This window comes from Neodiprion virginianus, chromosome 5 (genome assembly GCF_021901495.1).
Source record: "Neodiprion virginianus isolate iyNeoVirg1 chromosome 5, iyNeoVirg1.1, whole genome shotgun sequence".
NCBI lineage: Eukaryota > Metazoa > Arthropoda > Insecta > Hymenoptera > Diprionidae > Neodiprion > Neodiprion virginianus.
This window is the reverse complement of record NC_060881.1, coordinates 17,783,811-17,810,487: the sequence shown is the minus strand read 5'-3', so window position 1 is coordinate 17,810,487 and position 26,677 is coordinate 17,783,811. Positions and strand designations below refer to the sequence as shown.

At 35.2% G+C, this 26,677-nt stretch overlaps 2 protein-coding genes across 4 annotated transcripts; one reads left to right on the top strand and one right to left on the bottom strand.

The window, feature by feature from the left end:
• Positions 1-3,477: 3,477 nt before the first annotated feature.
• LOC124304548 (nuclear pore complex protein Nup133) lies at positions 3,478-18,414 on the top strand. 2 transcript variants are annotated; one of them, XM_046762924.1, is made up of 19 exons: positions 3,478-3,764; positions 4,950-5,289; positions 5,766-6,083; positions 7,281-7,451; positions 8,036-8,165; positions 8,875-9,051; positions 10,100-10,259; positions 10,437-10,608; positions 11,309-11,468; positions 12,275-12,387; positions 12,472-12,578; positions 13,718-13,934; positions 14,026-14,169; positions 15,276-15,477; positions 15,570-15,729; positions 16,002-16,197; positions 17,086-17,280; positions 17,540-17,762; positions 18,173-18,414. In XM_046762924.1, exons 1-19 carry the CDS (start codon positions 3,670-3,672, stop codon positions 18,331-18,333), a joined length of 3,441 nt encoding a protein of 1,146 aa, XP_046618880.1. In that variant the 5' UTR covers positions 3,478-3,669; the 3' UTR covers positions 18,334-18,414. The 2 variants fall into 2 exon arrangements, with proteins under 2 accessions (XP_046618880.1, XP_046618879.1); XM_046762923.1 differs by lacking the exon at positions 3,478-3,764 and adding an exon at positions 4,227-4,581.
• On the bottom strand, positions 18,350-24,944 carry LOC124304551 (uncharacterized). 2 transcript variants are annotated; one of them, XM_046762926.1, is made up of 14 exons: positions 24,851-24,944; positions 24,398-24,584; positions 23,974-24,233; positions 23,730-23,900; positions 22,946-23,104; positions 22,666-22,833; positions 22,007-22,185; positions 21,703-21,929; positions 21,235-21,377; positions 20,952-21,152; positions 20,607-20,732; positions 20,383-20,528; positions 20,100-20,304; positions 18,350-19,635 (listed from the first exon to the last, which is right to left on the bottom strand). In XM_046762926.1, exons 1-14 carry the CDS (start codon positions 24,885-24,887, stop codon positions 19,487-19,489), a joined length of 2,358 nt encoding a protein of 785 aa, XP_046618882.1. In that variant the 5' UTR covers positions 24,888-24,944; the 3' UTR covers positions 18,350-19,486. The 2 variants fall into 2 exon arrangements, with proteins under 2 accessions (XP_046618882.1, XP_046618883.1); XM_046762927.1 differs by having other exon boundaries at positions 23,989-24,233.
• Positions 24,945-26,677: the final 1,733 nt, after the last annotated feature.

Below are 26,677 nucleotides of genomic sequence, written 5' to 3'. Positions count from 1 at the left end.
TTTCAGCTTGCGCGAAAAACGAATTGAAATAATTTATTGTAAACGTGAACCAGGAACCACGGAGCGCTTATCCTGGAAGTCGAGAAATTTTATTAGCGGACCGACAGCTACTGAATTTCAGCTTGCGCGAAAAACGAATTGAAATAATTTATTGTAAACGTGAACCAGGAACCACGGAGCGCTTATCCTGGAAGTCGAGAAATTTCATTAGCGGACCGACAGCTACTGAATTTCAGCTTGCGCGAAAAACGAATTGAAATAATTTATTGTAAACGTGAACCAGGAACCACGGAGCGCTTATCCTGGAAGTCGAGAAATTTTATTAGCGGACCGACAGCTACTGAATTTCAGCTTGCGCGAAAAACGAATTGAAATAATTTATTGTAAACGTGAACCAGGAACCACGGAGCGCTTATCCTGGAAGTCGAGAAATTTTATTAGCGGACTGACAGCTACTGAATTTCAGCTTGCGCGAAAAACGAATTGAAATAATTTATTGTAAACGTGAACCAGGAACCACGGAGCGCTTATCCTGGAAGTCGAGTTTCACCGCGTAGCGGACCCGAAGCGCGGGATCCGGGAGGTTGAGAACCCGGTACTCGAAGTTTGCGGAGCGCGACTCTCAACCGTCCGCTCTACTGCGCGGTTGTTACCAGACTGAGGAACTCGGCTAGCCGATTTCAGATTGGTGACGTCACTTTCCGAACATCCGAAAATTCAAACTTTGGTTTCGAACTGTAATACTAGGTATGATGATGTATGATGTATGATGTATGATGTATGATGTACGATGTATGATGTATGATGTATGATGATATGATATGATGTATAATGATTCTAGTGTTCACATTTCATACAAGAAATACACACCTGGTCTGTCCTGCCGATTCCAGACTCAAGCGGCCAGGCCCTACGATGGTCAGCCGTTGACTGAAGATATATCCTTTACTTAACGGGTCAGCCGATAACGCTGCCGTTCTGCGACAGTTGGATGATGAAAAATTTTGCTCGTATCTTTCAAATGTGTGTTAAAATACACTGGAAGTGTTAAGAAGCTTCGTTCTTTCTCTTCCTATCACCTTTTTAGGTCTTTAAATCACTACGCAGCGTTAAATACTATCTCATATACGAAGCATCCATTTCATCTCGTTCAAAATTAGCGCATCCGTGATGTATTACAGTTACTCTGAATTTTTTTCCATCCGAATACTTTTCGAAAAACAATTTTGCTTCTCTACCCAACGTAGATACTTCACTCTCGACTAGCTAGAACAGCGTTTTGGTTATATGCCTACGAAAATTCAAGATCGAGAGAGCAAATGAAAAGTTGTTGAAATAATTAGGAATACTAATGTTATGGAATACATCGAGCGCGCGTCGAATAGAATCCCATTTCGAAGTGAATAATTCTTCTCTTTTCATATAATAGCTAATCTAGTAATATAGGTAAATAGGATGGTTGGAGGTGTTCGGAAATGGTAGGACATTTCAAAAGTTAAGGCTGACTCTAAAACTCACATTTACTTAAATTTCTTTAAAAATGAAGTAATTACTTGCGTAACATTTATTTAATATCCGTAGGATTTATTTAAGATGTAAAAATAAATACATTTATTTTTCGCAAGAACAGCGGAGAGAATGAAAAGAATCCTTGTAAACCATAACCATTTACATCAAAGTAACGCAGGTTTCCCTATTTTTATACTTGGGATGAATTTCGGCATCGGTCGGGTGTTCACACTAGACGACGGCGATGCGCGGCGATGCGCGGCGCACCGCCGAAATATTCCCAACCTGGAACTCGCGAAAAATTGCCGCGGTCCGCCGCGGTCCGCCGCCATCTAGTGTGAACACCTATATGGATAACTGTATGAGCGAAAATTTCGCCGCCGTCCGCCGCCGTCCGCCGCGGTCTAATCGGCGTCAGCCTTAAAAGTTTTTCGCCCAAAAAAACAGCAAGGCTTACCCCTTTGTATTTTTGGCGAAAATTTTTGCGATTTGGAAAAGCGTTGAAATAAATTCTTTCACCCACTATTCCGACGTAATTTTGCGAGAGAAATCGATTGGGCGCAGTCCCAATACGCTGCGATCAACACATCAAAAGTTACAGCCAAAAAACGAAAACCTGTGATTTGGACATTTTCAGCAGGTGCTTTTTCCTTTGTGATCTCCATCCTGTTGATCCCACGCTGTTTTCGCTGCGTTTTCTGAGTTCCTGGGCGTCCAATTGGTCAGAAAAGGGTCATAGAAATCGAATCGGAGACTAAAAGTTTTTCGCCCAAAAAAACAGCAAGGCTTAACCCTTTGTATTTTTGGCGAAAATTTTTGCGATTTGGAAAAGCGCTGAGATAAATTCTTTCACCCACTATTCCGACGTAATTTTGCGAGAGAAATCGATTGGGCGCAGTCCCAATACGCTGCGATCAACGCATCAAAAGTTACAGCCAAAAAACGAAAACCTGTGATTTCGATATTCTTCAGCAGGTGCTTCTTCCTCCGTGATTTCCATTCTGTTGATCCTACGCTGTTTTCGCTGCGTTGTCTGAGTTCCTGGGCGTCCAATTGGTCAGAAAAGGGTCATAGAAATAGAATCGGAGACTAAAAGTTTTTCGCCCAAAAAAACAGCAAGGCTTACCCCTTTGCATTTTTGGCGAAAATTTTTGTGATTTGGAAAAGCGCTGAAATAAATTCTTTCACCCACTATTCCGACGTAATTATGCGAGAGAAATCGATTGGGCGTAGACCTAATAAGCTGCGATCAACGCATCTCAAGTTACAGACAAAAAACGAGATTTCGAGTTCTGCCATTTTCCAGCAGGAGCTCTTTCCCACGTAATTTCTCTGCCGTTGGTCCTAGTTACTTTTTGCCTGTGGTTTTTGAGTCCCAGGGGGTCCAATTAGTCAGAATAGGATCATACACGTCAAATCTGAGTTTATTTATTCATTATTTACTATGTGCTTTATTCTATCAAGGTTAGAATCTTATCATGTCCAACTTTTTTTATGTTTTTCATTCCACGGTCCACACAAAAATTTAAAACCAAATACATCACTCAAACAACTTTACAAGGGAGAAAGGCTTTGAACTGACTTATTCTTCATTTCGATACAGTTCGATATAGCGTTCTCTGTGTTGCCCATCTCAGCGACAACAGCACTCCTATCGGATTTAACGCTAAAAATTTTCTCCACTTTCATAGACCACGTTTCCACCACAGCGTTCGGTCTCCCTACTTCTAGTCTTCATGGTTTCGCGCTTAGCTGACTACGGCGCTGTAGGTTTCTCCATGTTGCCAACTCAACTGTCGACTGTGAAAAATTAGCCGTCCCAGATTCATTGTTCTCAAGTGTACATGCGCATGCACACGCTTGCCGCACCCTCAACTGGCGGAATGCGCGACCTAGTACGAAAATTGGTCCCCTATCGAGCACACCTTACTTGACTCCTTACGTCATGGTCATGAAGATCGATTCAGATCGATTATCGAAATTCGAAGTTCGAACACCGGCTTCGAAAATGCGCACTGGAACGTACCAAAACAAATTGTGAAAAGATTATGCTGTCAGACCAATATCAAATTCAGTTGAATTACAATTTCTGATGCGTATTTGCCAGTTTCAAAGATCAAATTTTCTTGCATCACTTATTCATCCCAGTACCAACTCGAAATGGATCGTCCGAGCATGAGTGCATCTTTGGGAAACACTCTAACCTCACCACGAAAGAGAATGTCATTAACGCAGTCCCTGAAGAAGAGTAATTCGTAAGAAATCTTCCTACTGTATCATTGATTTCGCAATCCTTATCTCAGAATACGGGAAATATTTCGGCAAATTTCCACTTCAATGAATGATTAAAAATTTTCGAAATCTCTTCACCAAATGTAAATAATGTTTGGGATTGAATTCGTTGGATGAAGAAAAATACGATATATTTCCGAAAGAATTTCAAGCAGTCGGTTCAAATCCCCAGTTATATTTCCATGGCCCTGAAATATAGTTTTCTACATAACCAAACCATGTGTAAACCAATAATTTCTCAGCATGGTTCATAGCTAAGATGGGTAATTAGGGATACTGGGTAGACGAAACTTGATATTCTTCAATAGTCTTATTATGAGGTTGTCGTTCCTGGAGTATTCACCAAACTGTTATAATCATAAGCTGAGGAGATATCACCAAGTTTGAGAATACAAAAGTAAATATTACTAAAGTTATAACTGAAAGCTTAAGTATCAATGTTTCGTCGTTTCCAATTGCTGAAAGACGGTTGCAAATATATCAGATTCCAGCCATTTGTTTCTGCAATTCCTCATTTTATTCAAGAGACCATATTGTACATATTAAATCGAACAATGTCTTTTCATCATAATTGCATATCTGATTTTTTGATATTATAACATCGCACCAATTTCGATTATGGTCAACAAATGACAATATTAAATCAAACACTGAACGAAAAAAGAAAATGTCTGAGTACATAGAAAATAGTCTTCTAAATAAAATAAACTCTGGTCTAATGAAATCAATCCATACTGCTAGATTTTTAACTTTTTCGCAGCAATTTGAGATCAAGTATCGGTATGTAAGCTCTTGTTTGAAATCCCAGTAATATTTATTTGGATATTTTTAACGTGATTTTCGTAGCTTAAGAATATAGTAATTGATTAAATACTCAGTGTATGACAATCTCGTAATAAAATTAATAACCAGTATCGATATTTGGCCCAAAAACCTCCTCAAAAGAATATCTATGTAATGTGAAACAACGTAAGTTCATTTTTTTCAAATATTGAACAAACAACGCACATACATACGTAGCCACCGCTAAACATACTGCGGAACTTATAAAGTATCGTAAGATTTCACCTCTCATCGAATTTCAAATCCGGCTAACAATTAAAATGCCCTTATTTGTTCTCATCTGAATATAAATTGTTCAATTCCAGAGTAATAAGCATTTCGGGGCGATCGAATCAGTCTGTCCAAGTAATATGCAAGACGGCTGGCCATGTCGTGGAAAGTTTCGGACCTTCTTTGCCGGTTCTTGTGACCGAGGCATTGACGTTTGTTGATCGAAACACCGCAGTCAGCGTCAGTGTGTCTTTAGATGGATGGGCTTGGCTGGTTTGCGGGCGCAGGCTCCTTGTGTGGCAATGCAAAACAACCATTCATGATCCCAAGCTCAGGCGGACCTTTAACAGTCAATGTCGAGAGTTGCTACTTCCTCAAAGCGACCTTGCTCACAAAGCTGACTGCATTGCTGTCTGGCTGACTCCGGGTCATCAGGTTAGGTGTAAATCTAGGTGTAACAAGGAATAGCATACCTGAAGTTTCGATTGATCAAGCTTCAAGATTGGTCGGAAAGGATTCCAATAATACCGAGTAGATCACTGTAAGACTCGGCCACAGTTTTAATAATTCTCTACTTTTTAAAAGCCTCTCAGGTTTTATTCACTTTTCAGAAATTCGTCATCTAATCACAGTATTGGTAGAAAAGTTTGGTTTTCGATCAGACTTGGTTCATCGAAACTTCAAGCATATAGGTCATAAAGAATAAAGAATTTGGTGAACAGAAAATCAACTAATTTAATTAATTTAGATGAGAAAAAAATTTGACAAATTTAGAAACCAGGCTCCGATTCATTTTTACTGGAGGCTTTCGACTTTAACCTGGAAAATTTTAGTCTTTCTGTAGGGATGTTGTTATTATATCGCATTTTATTAATCATATTTCTCATATTTCTCATTTTTTTAATACCAAGGTTCCTAGCTGCATGGCTGTATCTCCGGAAGGCGTAGTTCGCTACTGGTCAAGCGTCGCTCATGAGGGGTCGTCGGTGGAAACAAGCGCAGAATTAGCTGGACAGGAGGTTGACTGTCTAACTTACGTACCAGGGCACGGTTGCATTTTAGCAACGACGACTTGCACAGTGGCGCTTTTGCAGCCGCAATTTACCAGTGGACGAAACAGCATTTCTTGCCGAGTTCTTCGCACCAGCCAAGGCTGGCTAGGAGGCATAAGTCGTAGGATGTCTTCCTTGATCTTTGGAGCCATGCCTCAATCTCCAGTCACTGAAACAGTACTGAATTTAAATTTATTTAGCATTTTTAGAGGGATTAACTAGGCTCAAAGTCTAGTATAACCACCACTCACGAAATCCTATGAAATCTTGTCAAATCATATGAAATCCTTTGAATTTATACGGTGAAATCTCAGGAAATCTACTGAAATCCCATGAAACCTGTTGAAATCGAGTGAAATTTTTTGAAATTCCTAACATTTTATGAAATATTCTGAAATCCTGTAAAATCCTGTGAAATCTCCTGAAATCATTCAAAATATTTGATATTTTTGTAAATACAAGAATCCCCTGAGACTTCATGAACTGTTTTCAAATTGTTTGAAATCCGGAAAAATTCTGTGGAATCTTGTGAAATCATTTGAAACCACCAGAAATCACTAGAATCCTTTGAAATCTTATGAAATTCTGTAACATTCTGGGAAATCTTGTAATATCTATGAAACCTTAATCCTTAAATCTGCTATACACACAAATTGATGAATTTATTTTCAAATAATTAGTGCTCGGGTTTTGTGGAGCAAGAGATATTTCAATCCTAGTTGCACATTTTCGTTAAGTTGATTGAAGTTCATGCGAAATATTCCATGTAGCTCGTAGCAAATAATCATTTTTCACATGTCGATAGAATTTGTGAAATATCCGTACAACCTTCAATATTTCTGCATCTGCAATCATGTACGTTAGCAGGCCGCAGCTTTCGCACGGTCGTCTGAGTAAAAAGTCACAGTCTACGATTTTCTTTCTGATTCAATTGTCTAGTGACGGTACTTTTTATTTATTTTTCTAGACGGCTGCAAAGTCTATTTTTCTTAATAAATCAGTGCTTTAGCAAACAGTCTATTTGGAAGTATATGTTGCTTATTCACAGAATGTTGATGGAGAATTCAGCATTGCGTATCCAGTGGTTGCTTAAAAGTGAAGTCTTTTCCAGACCAGAGGACTTGATAAAATTCTTTCCAAGACTGCATCAGTTAAAAAAGAAAGAAAAAAAATCAGTTTTTATGGAATGTATAAAGTTTTGGACAACATAGATATGGCAGAATTTTTTCCACTCTCGCGAGATATCTCCAGAAACTTTACCGATTTCTATTTTGACATTTCACTGAATTTCACTAGAATGCATGGAATTTCATGAGATTTCTCACTTTCTTGTGTTGAACAGTAAGAGTTTGCCTGATGTATTTAGTTTTTCAGAAACTTGTCAAGGTTACTTGTACATCGCTTGGTGAAAAAGCATCCAGAGTCTTGATATTAGCAGGCACCTCTCTGCAATACTGGTCATTTCCACACGGTGAGACGGAGAAGATGGAATTTGACGAAGACATTGGTCACACAGTTTCACAAGGTTTTCAACGAAGATTTTGGGTATGCAATTTCAAAGAATACCCCCAATTCCAGATTTCTGCACTGTTTTAGGGACTATATACGAGTATATAGCTGAAAGGATGGGTTATTCTTAGAAATTTATATTTCTACAACCAATTGTTCAATTCGATTAGATTTGATGTTTTCAAAAGCATGTGGCTTCAGTGAGCTTCATTTAGAAATTTTTTCTCATTAGAATCAATTACCGAAAATCACTGCTATTGACAATAACGTCAACGATTTTGCTGTGTCAAAAGTTTTGAGGTGACCATGATATTTGGCGCAATCTCATAAACGGCTCAAACCAATTTACTTTAAATTTAGAGATAGCATTTTTGGACAGTTATGTCACTGATCAAAAGGATTGGCATGATTGTCAATGGTAATGCGCCTTATTGATTAGATCTGATACAATAGATATGTAAATGATGTTCTGAAATTGCAAAATTCATTCACTTTTTCAGCTGTCTAGTCATACGTACCAACTTATTTCTGGTTGGATCGGAAGCTAATTCAACTCCCTCTGTAAACTGAGTCGAGTTTCTCTTCTTTTTGGTAATTTTTCTTTCAATTATTCATCACAGGAATCCAGTGCTTGCGTGCCTCAGGGTATGGATACCTGTTTAATCGACATGCAGCCATGTGAAGAAGGCGTGGTAGTGCTGATGGCAGCAAGTTGCACAGAAGTATCGCCAGAAATTCACTTTGCGATTGGTAATCCTCTAAAACTTGTTACTAAACAAATTTTTTTTTAAACATCTTTATTGATTTTAATGCGAAAATAGCAGTAAAAATTTAACAAGCTTTTCGACCAATTATCCATTCAAAAGTTCATTTATTCAGTTGCTACAATTGAAAAAACAAATCTTCGAAAGCTATCATTTCTGTTGAAAAACCAAATTTCTCCATAACTGAAGTTGGTGTCGGACTTCGGTGATCAAATGTTTTGTTGTATTTTTTTTTTTCTTTTTTAATATAGACGTCTAGGGACCAAAATACTTGGATATCAAAGTATAAGAATACGGCGATGAGAATGTATCAGCAAATTTAATTCGTAGGCTCTGTGATCCGAAAATTTGAAATCGTTCTACGGAAAGAGCGTAAACCAGAAAAAAATGATATGTTCTTGTAGTCTAATATTAGCTGACGTTCCGTCTGGCGAAGCTCCCGTATTAAATTTGCTGAAACCCCGTTCTGTGTTATGGCAAGGTTGTTCTCAGACATTTAAAAAAAGATACAGAAAGTATGAGTTATTTAATCAATGTCATTAATTACACTTAAAACTGATAATATCTTCACAAGCCTGGTTATTTAATCGTATGAAGTGTAAGATGTATAAATTCAATTTTAGACATATTTTTAATGTAAAAAATACAGACTTCTTACCTTTATATGTCTACAATGCATACGTGTACATTCGTAGGTTTAATTCCACTTGTTGATACGAAGTTAACAAATACACTAAAGTGGTTTATACCTTTGAAAATTGGTCCTTTACGATACCGAGATGACATCGAATCTACAATACTTTCGTATCGATTCATCCTGTCTGGATGGGAGGCCATTATATACAACCAACAGACGGTACTCATTGCAAACCGTGAGTAACATTTCTTAGTTTAAAACAGTACTATTTACTTCTTTGATGAAAGCTGAACATCTAAAAAGCGGACGGCTAGGTAACAGTTCCAGTTCTTAAGTATTCTCATTCAATTTGATAAGTTTATTCTGCTGATGTGTAAACCTTATACAGGGAATTTCCATCCGTTTTTATCTAGCGTCGGACGGTCATAATTCCCAAATTTATTGTAACTTCAGTACACGGTAATGCGCCTGTATTTTTCTGTTTCTTGACATCTAATTTTTTCGGCGTTTTTGAACAGCTAAAACAATTGCGTCAAATTATCACCAAAATTGTAAAAACCCTAAGATCTTGCTGAAAGTAATATTTTCATTTATGTGGAAGTTATGAATTATTTACTACTGTTCAGATTTACCGCTCAATCTATTACTCTAGATTTTTCAGGATGCTCTGAAAATTCTATATAGAATGATTAAAAGTTCTAGACACCCTTATAAATATTTTGATAATTGCAAAAAACCACTTTTAAAATGGTTTGGATTTGATTCCAAAGCTACTTGTTAAAAGAGGCCGATGAGAGAGACTTTACTGTTTTTCCTCAAGGAGACATGTAGAATTACACATCTACTTTTTATGTACCTTAGACATTTATTTTCCACTCTTATCTTGCACCCCCTCTTTTAACCTTGTTCACTTTAAAATTAAAATATTGACTGAAAATTCCTTCATTTGAGTAATGAAATACTTTTTGGCCAGTTTTGAAATGTTTTGAACATGTTTCAGAAATTGCGTCTTTTTCAAAATTAGCGTTTTTCTTGCGATGTGAGTATAATTCTACAAAATAGTGGCAATCGAATTATTAGAAAATTTTATGCCTATTTCATATACTTGACTGTTATTTATTATGCAGTATATCTCAAGAGAATCTTAAAAAAATAAAATGAAGATTATACGCTACAGTGTACAAAAAAGCAAATGAGTTAATTTCCAACTTTTCTGTTCAGAAAAGCCGGAGAGTTATTAAAATTTGTACGTCATGTTAATTTTTCTGACCATATTTTTATAGGTATGTCAGAACATGATCAAGAAAAAATAGATCTCGTCAAAGGCGGTGAAGATAACATACTTGGCGGCGCACTCTGTTCGGGAACTCCGGTACTTTTCACCAAAAATCTGGGGCTGGTTACGATCATACCCATGGATTTCAATGCTCAAGATTTCAACATGTATGTTGATGAAATTGGTCTAACCTGTTTGGTGGGAGCGTGCAAATAGTTTTAAATTATGAATAGTTTGAATCATTTGAGTATTCGATTCTATCACTTTTGTTATTTAAGCTCCGTTTGAATACTTGCATAATTTAGAATGAAGATATTAGCAAGACATCGTATTTTCTGTTTCAGGAGTTATTCTGACGCTAATTTCAGCCTCGATTATGGCGGCAACAATTCGACATTCGGCGCAGAGAATTTTGCTGCTCAATTGAGTAACAATGATTTGCAGGAAATGACCTTTACCTCAGATGGTGCAACGCAATTGAGTGCAGCGTTCCTTCTTAGTCTCAGACAAAATAAGGTAAAATACATAGAAAAAGGAGGAGAACGTCTGTTTCAAAAATTTCAATTATTTAATTTATTTGTGATATGAATTTGTTGTATTGTAACTATTAAGATTAGAGGTGTGCCAATCATTTGCAATCACGATAATTTAATTTTGAGATTTGATAACTGTTCGAATTTATGATTTAACTAGCTGAAATTCGCTGATTCTTTTTATTCACATATTTTATTTATTATTAAATCACATTCAATTTTCTATTCACAAGAATTTTATAAATATTCTCAAAACATGAAAAAACTGGAGAAATCAGGATTGGAATAATGTGAACGATTTGAACTATTAAAACTAGTGGAATACTTGTGGCCATTCAAATTCATGAAATAATTCTAACAGTTCGAATTACAGAAATAATTTTAGCTATTCAAACAATACAAACTATTTGCATGCTCCAATATTCGATTCGATTTTTTAAACGCATTTCACTATTTCTTTCGATTTAATTCGATCACTATAAACACACCTCTATTAAGAAAGTAAATATGTAAGATTACCAGATCCAGAAAAGTTGCGAGAGTCGCGCAAGAAATTGCAATTTTTTATAATTAGTCACTTCATCTTCATTGCATTGCGGTCGGACGAATCACGAAGTGCAGGATATTCAGAGCAACCGAAATTTAACGTTGTCAATCACTGCACGAGCTTATATTTTTTACAGGCTCAATGTCAAGAAATATTGTCGGGACTTTTTCCCCTTCAAGAGGAACCTGTAATGGATATTGACGCAATTTTGGACACAACAGTCTTAAAAGTTGCTAAAAATCTGATTGATGATTACCCAGCCAACGATCCTCGATGGACGGATCATAGGGACTTGTGTCAGTATTTGAACAATTATATACTCGTGGTGTTTAATGTTGCAAAATGTGAATCTCACGTGTTTGAAGCTATTAACCCTAATTGCTCACTCTGGGTGAATTTCACCTCAAACATCTTTCAAACTCTGTAGAGTCACTTTCTCGTGGAAATGGGTTTTGTTGTTTTTTTTTTAAACTTTGGTAGAAGTGAACGCTGTCACGCTGGGTGAATTTCATCCCAAACATTTTTCAAACTCTTCGTAGAGCCCCCTAGTCGTAGTAATTTTGGTGAGGAAAACTGGTAGAGCTTTTTCTGTGATCTGTAAACAATACCAAGATATATACGTTTTTTTTTTTAGATTTTTAGAAATCTTCATTGAAGCAGGATATAATTTTTTTGGAACTGGGGTGAATTTCATTATCTGTGACCGTTATGCGATTCTACTGAGGTTTAACCAATTGGGGTTAAACTTGAAATCATTCGTACTTTTATATTCTCAAGTTATCAAATTATTCACACGGAAATGTTATCATTTCACAAATTTATATTTTCATATCCAAATGTTGACATTTATTATGGCAGAATAAGTTCTGATATTTGTATTTACATATTAAGATTCAAGTCAATGTTCCGATGTTCAGGGGAGTTATGACATTTCTTTCCTTCATTACTACTAAATGTCACAAAAACCGAGTGTATTGATCAGTTTGGATGATTCAGGAAATGTCCGGTACAAGACAGAACTTTACAGCAACTCAGCCACACTCTTCTGGTCATTATAGATTGCAATACTCATCTCTAACATTTATATTTTTGCTACTTATAGCTATGACAATAAATGCTGTTACCGCTATGCAAATTCCCCATCAACTGGAAGGAAAACAGAAGGCCTTGGATCTCTTCATAGAGTTTTTGAAAGAATTCAATTTATGGGACAGGGTAAGTTTGTTTGTTTATCTCTTTACAGTCATTCCTTCAAAAATTAAATAGCTATTTTATTTATAAATTTTAATTTTTTTCTAGTTCTGCGCAGTTTCATATAGAGGAATAATCATGGCCGCAACACATGTTTTGGGGGAATATGCTGAGAAAATAGTCGCTGCCACAGCGATTTACAACTTGCAAATGAGGTGATAGGTTTGAAATTTACGTTACGTTACTTGTTGTTTTTTCATTGAAAACATTTGAATGTAACATAAATTCGTAGATGGGATAGACCGTTTGTAATTTTCTGCTCTAATAGAGGAGATCAAAGTTGATAACGTTGACATAGCGAAAAATTACAAAACAATCATTATTTTGCTACTAAACCGTAACTGAAGAAGTTGAGTTTGTCAAATAGTTTGTTTTTGCATGGTCTACTTGCTTTGCATTATTATATCAGCGTTACAAACTTCAATCTCATTCTTAGATCATTCATACTTAATACCTTAGCTTGCATCACCAATGTGAGAAATTAGAAAACAAGAAATTATGCTCTATACTCAAACCGATTCTCCCTGTTATTACCTCCGATTTGATGCAAGGTTTTTTACTTCAATTTGCCTATCCCACAAACTTTTTGTGTCAATTTTTCCACGTAATATTAATTCCCGTGCCTTAAATTAAATGATTGCTTTCCTTCAGCCACAAAATCTTTAGAAAAATTTGGTTTCGAGGTACAATGACACAGCAAAATTTCTTGTGAAATGTCTTTTTACTGCTACGCCAGGATTTTGAGACATAATCATTCAAAGATTTTGACAGCTGGATATTTCAATCTTTTTTCAATTTCTTAAATGAGATATTTAAATATTTTGAATAATTTTGTAAAGTTTGTCGAGTACGAGAAAAAGTGTAAACAATTTTCCACCAAATTATTGATACCGATGACTTAGTTCAAGGTGAGCTAACGTTCCGTTTGAAAGCCGTTTGTTTTCACTCCCAGTCGAAAATGTCATGAATAGCAAAAGATTTTTCCTGTAGAAAAATATGTCTTAAATCCAATACTAAACGGTTGCTCCCAGATCCTGAAGTTTTTTCATCGAAACAACGGGGCAGTTATCGTGTTTTCCTTTGTTTCTTCAAATTGTTCTCACTCAGCCGCATTTAATGATATGAATTTGATTCTGGAAGTATTTTGTAGGGAATTGATTAGAGTTGATTTTTATACGTTTTGTAGAATAAAATTAATAAAAATATGCTTTCATACTAAACACCCGGAGTTCATCAAATATGCACATTTCACAATTTTACACTCAACTCGTGAATATTGTATTCTTGCCTACAGACACAGTGACATCATGGATCCAATCATGGACCAAACCGTGAGTCCAGAAGCACGCGTTTCAGACGAGTTGACCACTCGAGACATATTTTACCGGGAAGTGAGTAACGTTCACGTTTACTTACCGTTACTTGTGAACAGTGCTTGCAAAATCACCCAATCTGAGAGAGTCACAAATCAAGTAGCTCAGTACATTCTTCAAGTAAATGCACTCTTACTGGTAAGACACACATCTATCTATTTATGAAAAATGTTGTATGCCAGTGTTTGAGCCATGATTATTGCATTCTATTTTTTCGTGCATACTACAGAGCGTTTTACACGAGGTAGTGAAGTATAGGCAGCAAAATGCAGTAAGATTCGTGCCAGCCAGATGTTCTAGCGGAATAACAGAATATCTCCCATGGACGGCAGCAATGGGTAAACATGGATTACGTAATTGTCTCCAAACTATGGTGCGTCAAGTTTTTTCTACAACCAATAAAAATTTTCTTCTTTTGGGCATATGTTCCGAAATGGGCAATTCATACTTAGGAAGCATTTTGGATACTTGGATTTATGCAAAATACAAAGTCGCCTTGACTATTTGACTAGCTTCTTTTGACAAATATGACTTTCGTATGATTCGTTTCATGTCGAATCACTGAGCTTTGACCCAACCAGTTTAATTCGAACAAATTTTTTCAAAATTTGTAACTTTCGAATATTGATATGAAATTTTGAAAAAAGTCAGAAATCTTTCTTGAAATGAATCTGCTATAATGAATAAAAATTAGCCGAATTAAAAATGCTTGATGATTTGGAATGAATATACCCTTTTGCGTAGGGTAAAAAAGATATTTTCTGCTTTTATGTTTCTCGACTGAAACAAAATAGCCATCTGACCCAAAGAGAAATTCAGTGGCATTCTCATACCTAAATAAGATAATAAAGAATTGAAGTCAAAGTTATACTGAATCTAAAGTTAGCAAAATTATGACAAGTCAAACTTAAGTGCCAGCTGTACTATACGCAGAGAATTTGAGTGAATACACGAAAATTTTTAAGGTGATTTTATTAATGTTTAATTAGAGGCACATCAATTGATTCAAACAATATTTCTCTATGAGCGGTGAAAAAAATTTGTTGCCGCTGCAAATAATTTTTTGGGACAGGTAAAAAGTTGGTGAGATTAAGTGAAATTACTTGCGAGCAAGGAAACATTTTTTTTCAAGTAGCTCAACCAATCTTGTTTTTTTGTGTGATAAATTGCGAAGAGCTTCTTTGAGAAATACGTTTTTATCGATTTTATTGTTCTCGCAAAATTACACTAGAGTTTTGACTCGAAATAGCGTTTCCCTGAATTTCAGAAAGTAGTTAACCTTATCTTTGTATCTTGAAAAACAATTCAGAATAACAACAGATCTATTTAAATAATAATGAAAGATGAACTCAATTCAGATTGTCTGCATAAAATAAACTAAATAACGTTGATCACTGACGACTGTAGCCGTAATCCTACTGTTTTTTCTACACAAGAATAAATCGCAGTTCATTTATAAATCGTCAACTTGTCTTACAGCAAAGTATAACTTTGAAGTACGGAGTGAATGGAACAAGCGATCATTCTGTTCGGAACGAACTGTACGAGCAGCTGGTTAGTCTGGTTGACCTGATTTTAGATGGTAAAAAATGTCATTTGGAAAGTATACGTGGAACAGAAAAATTCGAAGTGTTATTGAAGCAGTACGAAAATGAGCGAGCAAACTTGATACAACCACTTGGTAAGTAAACAAATTTTGTCTGCCGCTAAGTGTGTCGACAAATCTGACTATATCGTACATAATACGAGGCATTTGTTTTGTTTTGCTTTCAGTGAAAGAAGAACAATACGAACAGGCAGCTATATTAGCCGAAAAGTATTGCGACTTTGCTTCCCTGGTACAAATATGTGAACTAACGAACAATCAGAATCGTCTCGATTCTTACATTGAAAAGTTTGCAGCACAAGATTTTGTTGGATTTCTGTTTTCATGGTAATTGTCAATTTGGTTTTTAACAAAATAAATACACTTGGTCAAATTTTTATCAGACAAGATTTTGAATTTGAATCAGTTCATATTAAATTTATGGATATTCCAATTGATTATAATTACTTTGCTAGGATTTTATAGATCTGGATAATCTTCCTTGTATTTCACGAGATTGCAGAGATTCTCAGAAGATTACAAGAATGATGAATATCTAGTGTGATCTTGTGTACAAATTCCATACTCACTTTGTAACTCTTTATGCATCGCTTCTGCAGGTACGTCAAAGATGGTAAACAAGGCAAATTAGTTGAGAGATGCAGGCGAGGCGGTGCAGCTGAATTAGCTGAAAAGCTGTCCGAGCATCCTTCTTTGTCTTGGGTGCAGGCTGCTTTATGCGATGAATTGCGTCTTGCTTCAAACACTCTTCACACACTAGCTATGGAAGAAATTGACCTTGTCATGCGTAAGAAGGTAAAGTATTTTTTGATCGAGTGTTTGTAAGCCTGAAGTTCAACTTCACGGCCAAAAAACACGATCGAAGAATATACTTTGCATATACTCGATTAAAAAAATTTAGTTCGTAACTCGGCTTTGTTAGGATTGTGTGTTCCTTGGACTGATTTTACCATGCGGCACACAATCCTCATTTGGTTCGTAAAGACCTACTTTACAGCCTAGGTACGGAAAATGCTATACAAGTAACAAAGTGATTAGTTTGGGAGCGACGTTCATATTTTCTCGCATCTACCAATAAAACTTGTTATAAATACCAAGAAAATAATTCTTGCGAAAGGTTATTTCTTAAATCCAACTTCAAAAAGTCGCTTCCATAACTCGAAGTTTTACAGGATCAAGTCCTCATCATTAAATGCAGCTGTGTTATTTAAATGGGAAAACTTCTAGTTCCAAAAGCAATCTTTTGAAATTGGATTTTAAGGGATATCGTGTCAAAAGGATTCCTTCATTGCTATTCGCAACAAATTTTGACAATGGTAGAGAAAAATTGACAAAACCGTTCCTTCCAAATGAAAAATCTTAATGAATTTAGTAATCATGTGCAATCTTACAACAATAAATAACTAGCAAATTATTTAAACATCAGTTGCCTTTCAGTTGCATGCATTTTTATTTATCACTGATTCAAATTGAAACTATTACAGTTGAAAACAAGTTGAGTATACAAATGAAGAAGGAATCTTGACAACAGTTGCCATGTACGTTATACGCATGCCTATTCATTGTAGAATTCCGGTGTATTAGAACTAAGCGAAAACAGTTTCTTATTTTTCGTATTTGTTTTTTGCCTATTTCTCTCTGTAGATGTACAAAAATCGTTAACAATCATTTTGTCGGTTACAGTCAATGCTTTCTCTATCGAAATTGGCGCTATTTGCATCTGACGAGCCGGAGGATGAGGTAATCGAATGTGCTGAGAAGATAAATAGAGATCTCGAATTAATTGCTCACCAAGAAGAGGTGCCAGCATCTGTACTTGCAAGTTACGGATACGATATAGAAAAATTACGAGTTCTCACACCTACCGAACTTATCACGGTACGTAGACCTTTGACCATTTATCTAATTTCTTAATTTCTTAATTTTGAAATTTTCATATAAACTGCGTTCCATGTATAGAGTTTTTTTCGCGCAGATTTCCATTTCTTAGTAGCCCGAATGATGAAAATTCCACTAGATACGTTCTATTATATTCCACAACATCTCACTTTACTCAAAACATTATTTCTACAATCCCACCGAATTATTGTATTTTCAACCACTTTAACGCGATTTGAAATGAAACATCGTCGTCCAGTTATATACATGTGACGAAAATTTGTTGGCGAGTGAATACGACTTCAAGAAAGCCCTGGATTTGCTCGACTTTGTTCATGAACAAGAAGATAAATCTTCCTTGAGATTAAGGATTTGGGCCCGAGCAGCGAGAAGAGATCGTTGGGACAGTGTAGGCAACAATCCTGAACAACAAGCGCAAAATACAGTTTTCTTCAAGCTGGTAGATTTGGCGCATTTCATGGGTGAGTAGATTTGATGCAGTTTACTTGGCAGTATTGCTGAATTTCGATATTTCTGTTTATCTCCTGTTATTTCACAGATCCTCAAAATTCTCAGCTGCTTGGCGTCAATTTTTTTTTACACATCTCTCGAAATTTCCACAAATTTTTCACATCGGTTTAAGATCTCCTTAATTATCTACAATCAGCAGCAATACAATTAGCAAGCAAGAAATCCGTATTTTATGGTGTAGACATGTCAATAGTCTGTCCCTTCAACAATTGATGTTTTGAAAATAAAACATTTCAAAGCACCAATATTTTCGCTTCAGTTTCGATCTATTGGCTAAAATTGAAAAAAAATTGCTCAAAATCAATTTTATAGTAATAAAGGATTAGAACGTAATAAGTAATACTTGGTATTATTTTTACAGGTGCTAGAATTCAGGACTTCCTTCCACCGCTGGATGCGTTGTTAACAGAGCCAGAACTTGGCAGTCTTGCTGGTTCGAGTAGTTTTCAATTTCTAATCAAAATTGGATATGAATATGTTTACCGTAACTATCATGTAACCAATGAATCATTACTATCCTAGTACAGTATTTTTTTTTCTTTTCGTAAAGAATGAATAACTAATTTGAAATGAAAAAAATAAAAAAAATTTTTTAAACTCAAACGAGGTGTTTTTTATCCGAGGAAATTATAAAGTGACTCACACGAATTAATCTTCATAGAACCAACGTTCGATAATCGATGTAATAGAAATCGATGATTGACCTTGTTAATATCTTGAAAAGTTTGGGTAGTTTGTCGTTGTATAGCAAAAATTTTTAGAATGACAAAGTTCATGTTTTACGTGTTGGCAGTTTCAAAAAAAAAATTTGTTACCTTCTCTATTCATGAAAAAGACGTTAGTTACATAGAAGATGAAATTAATTTTTCTTGCTACTTTTCATCAAATTTTTGAAAAAAATGTTATTCAGCAACGACGTTAACACCTTACAAAGATTTCAAATAAATTCAGTATAATCGTCTTTTTTACTTCAGTTAAATCGCATCGAATCTTGCCACCAATTTAATTGTTATTTCCAAACACTTGGCAATATGTGTTCAACTCGATTAGAATCTAGTTTAGCATATGTCTCTTTCAAATTTTGGAAATATTTAAAAAAAATGTATAACAACTGCTACGTAATGTTAACATGCTTCTTATAGAGTGGAGAATGATTTAGAATTTTCTTTATATTTTAAAAGCATTAAATACTGATTTTTGTCCATACAAAATTGTTCAAAGTGCTCAAGCAGGTAGGAAAAAATCTCTATCATGAGAACACTGTTAAAACAATTGGAAAACAAAATGAAACATTGGAGAATTATTCGAAAATTTGAAAAGGGTTAAAAGATTTTCAAGTTGAAAGTGATTTCATAAAAAGATTTAAAAAAATATAACTGGGGTTTTAGCTGTATTACTATTACCTAAAAAAATATCAATGTAACTGTAAACAGTGAGGGTACACAATGATTCATGTTGCACGGAACGCTATATATATATACTGGGCAACCAGTGGATGAGAAATAATAATTATTTGAGTTTCGTGCACGTTGAATTTCCCTATATAAAATAAAGAATTAAATTACACGGTGAGTGTAATTTATCAGATCTGAATTTTTTTTCTTCTATTATTATTATTATTATTGCTCCTTACGGTATAACATGCTATCGTGACAAACTTAACTAAAGTTTACATTTAAATAAAAATTTTGGAAAAAACGATAAATGTAACATATAAAACTAGAAATTGAAACCCTGAAAAAATAGAAGGTGCACAACTGACGTATCTAAAGTCTTCAATGCGTACAATATATCTGACGTGATTTGGCGTTTTGCAGTCCATCTCTGAAATGAAAATAAAAATAAATACTTTCAAGGAAATCTAATTAATTTCCAAACATAGTTGAAAGATTTGAGTAATCTTGGAACATGAACTGATAAAAATTATGTACTGATATCACTGTGTAGCCACTTATTTTCAGTTATGAGTATACCATAGATATCAATACAATTCCACTGACTCATGTTTGGAAAGTATACAAGTATACATACCTTTTGTCAATTTTTTAATAAAGTTATTTTAGCATTGTAAACGAAGGTGGTAATTACTTTTATACATTGTAATTGAAACGTAAAATAACTAGTGTTTGTAATTGATTTCGACTAATTTATTGATGAACCATGCGTTTTGAAATTAAATACAGAATCTCAAAATATAATTGTATTTTATAACTGATTTTGGCTCAATTACAACAAATCACGCAAGTTTTGTTTTCTGTGTCTATAAAACGGTGTATTGACACACTTACCGCTACATTGTTGCATGGTTGTCACATTCTGTACTCGATAATAAGTTTTGGGGCATGCTTTTCCAGTCCTACAATCAGAGTAATCGGTCATACTGATCTCGTTGTGACCTCGCAAGTCCTGGCAGTAAAATCCATCGCGAGTACCGACTGTGGGCCACTCGTTCCATGAACAAACTCTCATGGCGCCATAGCCGACAGAGTGAAACTTTAATAGAAACATGATTCGTGCTCATTTGTGCGTTGCAAATAGTTGTAAGGAAATGACTTCATACATTATACTCACTGTCACTTCAACTTTCTTAGTATTTCCTCTCCATTGCGGATGTAGCTGATATGTTACAGTCTCTTGAAGCCCTGTATAATCTTCAAATTGATTCTTTGATCCATACGTCAGATTGAAATTTGAAGGGGGTCTCAACACTCTTGGAACTGAAAATTGCAATATTAACTCTTATACAGTTTTGGCTCATCTTAAATACTTATAGTTGTTACATTTTTTTGACTCACCATTCCGGAGATGCATGCTCAAGTCGTCTATTTTTAAACTTTTAATTAAATAATCCTCGCTGGTCAAAATAAGGTTTTTCAATGGATCGGAGTAAAATTCTGAACCGTAGTAAACAAATCTTACATCTGAAATATTAACGTGACGTTGATCAAGGTGAACATAAACATTCCAAGGAATATCGAGCAATATCAAAGAATGTTCTCAAACTTGAAGAAGTGACCAGTGTTATACATTATCTAGATAATTTTATCCAGGATAATTATTTCAGATAAATTCACCTTATCTTTGGTTTTGTAAAGATAATATATAATCTCCTTATCAGTGAACGTTGAGAATTTTGTTACCTGGATGCTGGGTCTTTATCTGACGCAGCGCTTGTATACTGGATTGGAGCTCTTCTTCACTCGGCACAGTTCGTGGCGCAAGGAGAACGACCACTTGACCGAGATTACCAATAACATACTTTTTGCTATTATTACTCCAAGTTTCATTCTGATAGGCACCAACTTCCTCGAATACTCTGGTGAGGTTCAGCGTAGAAGGCCCTTAAATTTATGCCGGTATGACAGAGTCAATGTTTGGAAATTTAAATACATGCAAAATTTGTCACCAAGCAATTTGACATACATGTTATTTGAGTAAAGTTCTTCAATGCATAATATATCGTGGATGGACTATGCGTTACATTGACTAGCCATTCTCCTGTCTTTCCATGAAGTAATCCCATCCTCGACCCGTACATCGAAACATCCAAGTCTTCAAGCATTACTCTGCGGTACCAAAATCAATTTGACAACGTTATTATGAGAAGTGTTGATTCCTGACACAGGACAAGATAATTAGTATTATTATCTAGATGAAAATATAAAATTATTCGTATGAAAATTCGAGTAGATGAGATGAAAGATGAACTTGACTCACGTTATTTGTATGAAATAGAAATTGAGATGAATTTATATAAGATTCTTATTCTGGATAAAATTATCTGGGCAAAGTACAGCGTTAGTTCCGAACGATAAAACTGAATATAAAACTTGCGGTCACGATAATTAAGAATTTTCTAAACGTTCAAACGTTCGTACTTGAAATACGTACGATATAAAGTCTGCTGTATAATCTCGGGACCAGGCACCATCAAATGCAACAAGAATCTCTAGTTGAGGCTTTGATCCTGGATTATGGCATTCCGATTCAGCGAATAGATAGTTGTCGGCATAGGTTGAAAATGTGTTGACAGCAAAATTTACCATCCTCAGTAAAGCCTCCGGTGTCATATAAGCGATACTGTTGCGATAGGCCAATATCTGAGCTAGAGCATGGGTCTGATTTGAAAGAGAGATTGATTTAACCACGTTTTGAGCAAAATTAATACTCCGAAAATCTGTTAAAAGCTCCAAACCTGTTCAGTTATTATTGTCGTCGGTGCGACTAGCTGGAAATTTAACAATCGCTGACAGGCCTTCGCGTTTTTGTCGAAAGCTATCCCTTCGTAGCTGTAATACATATCCAGAACTTGGCTTAGGCGAAGACTGTGGAAGCTGTCGATCCAAGTTTGTAAATTTTTCCCTATCACCAAGCCTGAAATTAAATATGCTCCATACAAGATTTATAATTCATCGCTGATTGGCGCCTGTTGTAGACTAATGAAAACCAATGAGAATAATGTTTTCGTTGAATTATAGTCTTTATTCTTTCTTATCCTGTATTTCATCCATAGGGTTAAAAATTTGAACATACATTCACTATTTTTATTTTTTTTTTTCAAATATCTATTTCACTGTTTCCATTTAAAACAGAATTGAGGAAATAATTTCTATCCATTTATTTATAAATGATATTTTTGTAAGCATTTTCCATTTTCTATTTTAAATGTTTTGAAATATTTTACGTTTTATGACTCATTTCGAATACCTGTTTTACTATTTTCATTTTAAATAGAACCAAACAAAGAATTTCTATCCATGCACTTACAAATGACATCGTTACAAGCATTTGCAATTATCTGTTTCAATCGTATCCATGAAAACATTTTACCCAGGCCTGCGGTTACCGTCTTACCATCGATTCCGCCGACAATCTCAGCCCGAGTCGCGTCTAAATGTCCATTATGATCTGTCAGGTAAAAGAGTCTCGGTTGCATCGTACTGTTCCAAAAGCCTGTCGCCCCCATTGTCATATCAGACGATACAACAGGCCCTTGATAAACTGCCATTTCCCCAATGTCTCCTTGAATGCAAATGAAAGTGTTATCGTAAAGACAAATTTATTAATTTTTCAATTTATAATTGTGCAGTTTTGTCTTGGCAAGGGAATTCTTGATTAGGAGAAGAAAAGTCACCTGCAAGCGTCGACACCCAAACGTTATCTAATTTGGAGGTAGATTCCATGAGAGACTGAAACCACATGGATCTTCCAAGTGCAATTTTGCCTTTCGGAACAATGAGATCAACTTCTTTCTCGTTATAGTTCAACGATGTAAACTCTGTTGTAATTGATTCTGCAAAAGTCGAGCACAAGTAACAGACTGTTGCAAATTTATTTTTCGTTACTTTTTTTTTGTATCCTCGCCGTAAAAAAGTAAGTGACGCGTTTGTTGTCACGCAAAATTGTAATAAATTTTGTATCAGCCTTCAATAAATGAAAATATCTTGGCAATTATAATGCGTTCTGTGAATGATTTTACTTCTGTGAGGCTTGAATAGACGATCATATCCTCGTATTGAGTAAAAGAAACGACATTCTAGATTGAATTATTTAAAATTTCATGTCAATTCGAAAAACAAATTATTATTCAAAATGTTCAGAATCATTGTAGATTATATTCGAATCTTTAGATACTCTGGAAATAACAGCATATAAAAATGTTGTTGAAGTGACCTCTGGAGATTTCAATTGAAAAAGAAATTACCTTACAAGCATTAGAACGTTCTTATAGTTATAAAACTTTTTCTTTAATTGCTGATATTTCAAATTGTGTTATTTGAATATGCTCAGAATCATTCCTGTTATATCATAGGCGAAAACAACAAAACTGCTGGACATTTTTTGTAAATTTTTTTCGGAAATTCGAACTCGACGAAAACGAAAAAATTAATGTTGTGTCATTCAACAACGAATCATACCTTGGCGATACATCGGTGGTTCAGCAATTAACAACTTCACAGCTACATTCTGGGGCTGAAGGGACGCAGCAATCGAGGCGATGACTGCGCCAGGAGAAATTGTTCCGTACGGAGTGATAATGACACCGCTCTCAACGGGGCATATTGAAGCGACGCCAGACTTCGATCTGCCTGAAAAGATGCACGTTAATATCCGATTATTCTCCATTTCGTACTCGACTCTTTCGTCTTATAGTGTCTTCACCGGAAACTTTCTCACTCGGTGTGCTACACAATTTCTCGACGCTAGCCGAAGGATGCTCCCAAATGGTTGACGATATCATACGATGTAAAGTGCAGCGTTCTACCAAGGTCAGAGCCTCGGAAGGAAAAACTTGGTAATCACCAGGCACCAGTTCCTCGATGATTTTGTGCTTCTCTCGTTGAAATCCTGTGCCGCTGAAAGGTGATATTCCACTGGTAACAGCAACGTCTTCTTGATGCTCGATACCGTCGAATCTGAACCTTAAATTAAATTGAACATATCGATTACAGTAAAAGCATAAATAAATGCGGACGAATGATGACTTAGGAAAAAATTTCACTTCGACACTAAACTTGCTTGTCCGTCATGATTTCTATACCCCTTGGAAAGCGTGTAGATGAGACTTTACTGTATTTGCACATACCTGTGAAGCAATGAGGACGTCATCGCTCTCATGTCCAATCTCGTGTACGCAAAATGCTCTGCCTTTTGTATGAGATCTATAAGAACGCGAAGATTTGTCGGTATCTCAGTACCTGCGACACTGCCATTTCGATAACATTCCTCCAATCTTTCTGGAATACTCGTTTGACAGTTCACTAGCACAAGTCCTGAAAGATAATTCCAAAATTATTATGACGCAAGACAGATTTAATTTTTTTTTTTTCATCAAATCATTCGCCCTATTGTTATATCGAATTCATGAACCAACCAAGATGCGTTGAATAATTAAAAAACTGATTAATTAAACTGAATTATGTTATTGTTGAATGGTGTAACTGAGAGGTCGCTGAATTATTTGATAATACAACAATGTGCATTGTCTATATCAATTTTGCACGCATGTATATTCATGAGAACAATTCAACCTACGTACCGTAATATATGAACACTAAAAAGACATCACTTTTCATTGTGACAGATTAAAGACATAACAGGAAATACCGTAGAATATCACGTTTAATAGTACACTATCCACAGTGAGTCAGAAGCGAAACGATTTAATAAGATAAGCCCCGTTTCACCTGTGATAAGACTGTGATAAGGGAAAAACTTGAAATAGTTGAGTACACATACTCGAAATGACCTATTTGTGCCCTAACTGCAGTTTTGCACCAAAATAAGGAACAAAAAGACCGTAGATCTCATATCTCTCAATTAAACCAACATGTAAGTATTGAACATTGGTATTGGTATAAAAGTTTGTATGCATGAGTAATTCTCCCTTAAGTCACAGGGATTCAAATTTTGACTTTCAGATTTTTCTTTTTTTTTTACAATTTTTTGCTTACTTTTTTGAAAAATTTTTTATATCCCAAAGTGTTTTTGATTTGCACTTATGAATTTTGACTAATCGATCATTAAATGTTTCTAAAATACGAGTTGATAACTTATGACATTTTTTTCTCTAAGACAGCTCGCTATGGGATAAAAATTATCGGAACAAAACGTGTTCATTTTCATTCGAACTTTTCGGAAAAAAAAAAAAAACAATTCGAATCTCCAACGTAAACCATGACATAAGATTTTTACTTTAGAATTTGATCTTCAATTTGTGCTTATATTCGGAAATCCCACGTCATCGTTTGCGATAGGAATTCGAATTGTTTTTATTTCGACAAGTTTCAGACGAGACGAACATTTTGTGTTTTGATAATTTTTCCCTTGGAGGTAGTAGAAAATCAATAATTAAACGATAAAAACACTTTGCAATACAGATTTACAGTTTAAAAAGTAAATCGAAATTTTTTTTCTTACTCAACTCTGAGAGTCAAACTTCAAAACCCTTCCTATTTGAGTGAGAATTATTCATATAACGTATGAAATATAATCAGTGAAGAGAAACGAGAGAGAATCTTGCTCAAGTCGAGATAAAAAATGCCTGTATTTACATGGCTTAAAATGTTTCATCTCAGACGAAAAAAGTTCAGCTATTAAATTTGAAGTACCACAAGTCGTAGTCGTATTTATAATATTTTTCTCAATCCGAACTGTAAAACTTGTTGCATAAAGCAAAAAAGAAATCCTCACGAAAAGTTTTTAATTTTAAAGTTCATTTTCAGAATTTTAAGTCTTATCATTTAAATAATACGGGCAAGATGTAATTTTTTCAAACAGTTGCCACTCATTGTCAGTTACAAGTTATAAGCCAATTGACTCGAAAGTCGATGTTCTGTAACAAACGGCGTACCAAATTCAAAAAAGAAAGAAATTAATATCCAATCGGAATTCCTAACTACAAATTCAGATTCGTGACTAACAATTCAAATGCCCTCAGGTACCATATTACATGAAAATTTAACGATTTTTTTATTTTTAATCACTGCAATGAATGGAATGGAATGGAACCACTACAAATTTTGAAAGTCTAACCTTGTAGCCGCGATCAGCGACACAAAAAAACTTCAAGTACCAATTTTCATTCGAATCCGTTCATCCGTTCTCAAGATATCATCAGTTTATCTTATTTTTTGGAATGCTTTTATTCAAATAAATCAAAAAGTGTTGAACCGATGAAAGCTAAAATCTAATCAGTTCTAAGTTTGGAGAAGCCGCGTTGATTGATATCAAAATTATTGAAATCCGGTAACTCTTTCTCGAGGTATCGTGGAATAAAAAAAAAAAAAAATTGGCCACGTACACACACACACAGCCGCACATCCGAAAATGTTCGGAGGTGATTTTCTAGATTTTGAAACGTCGA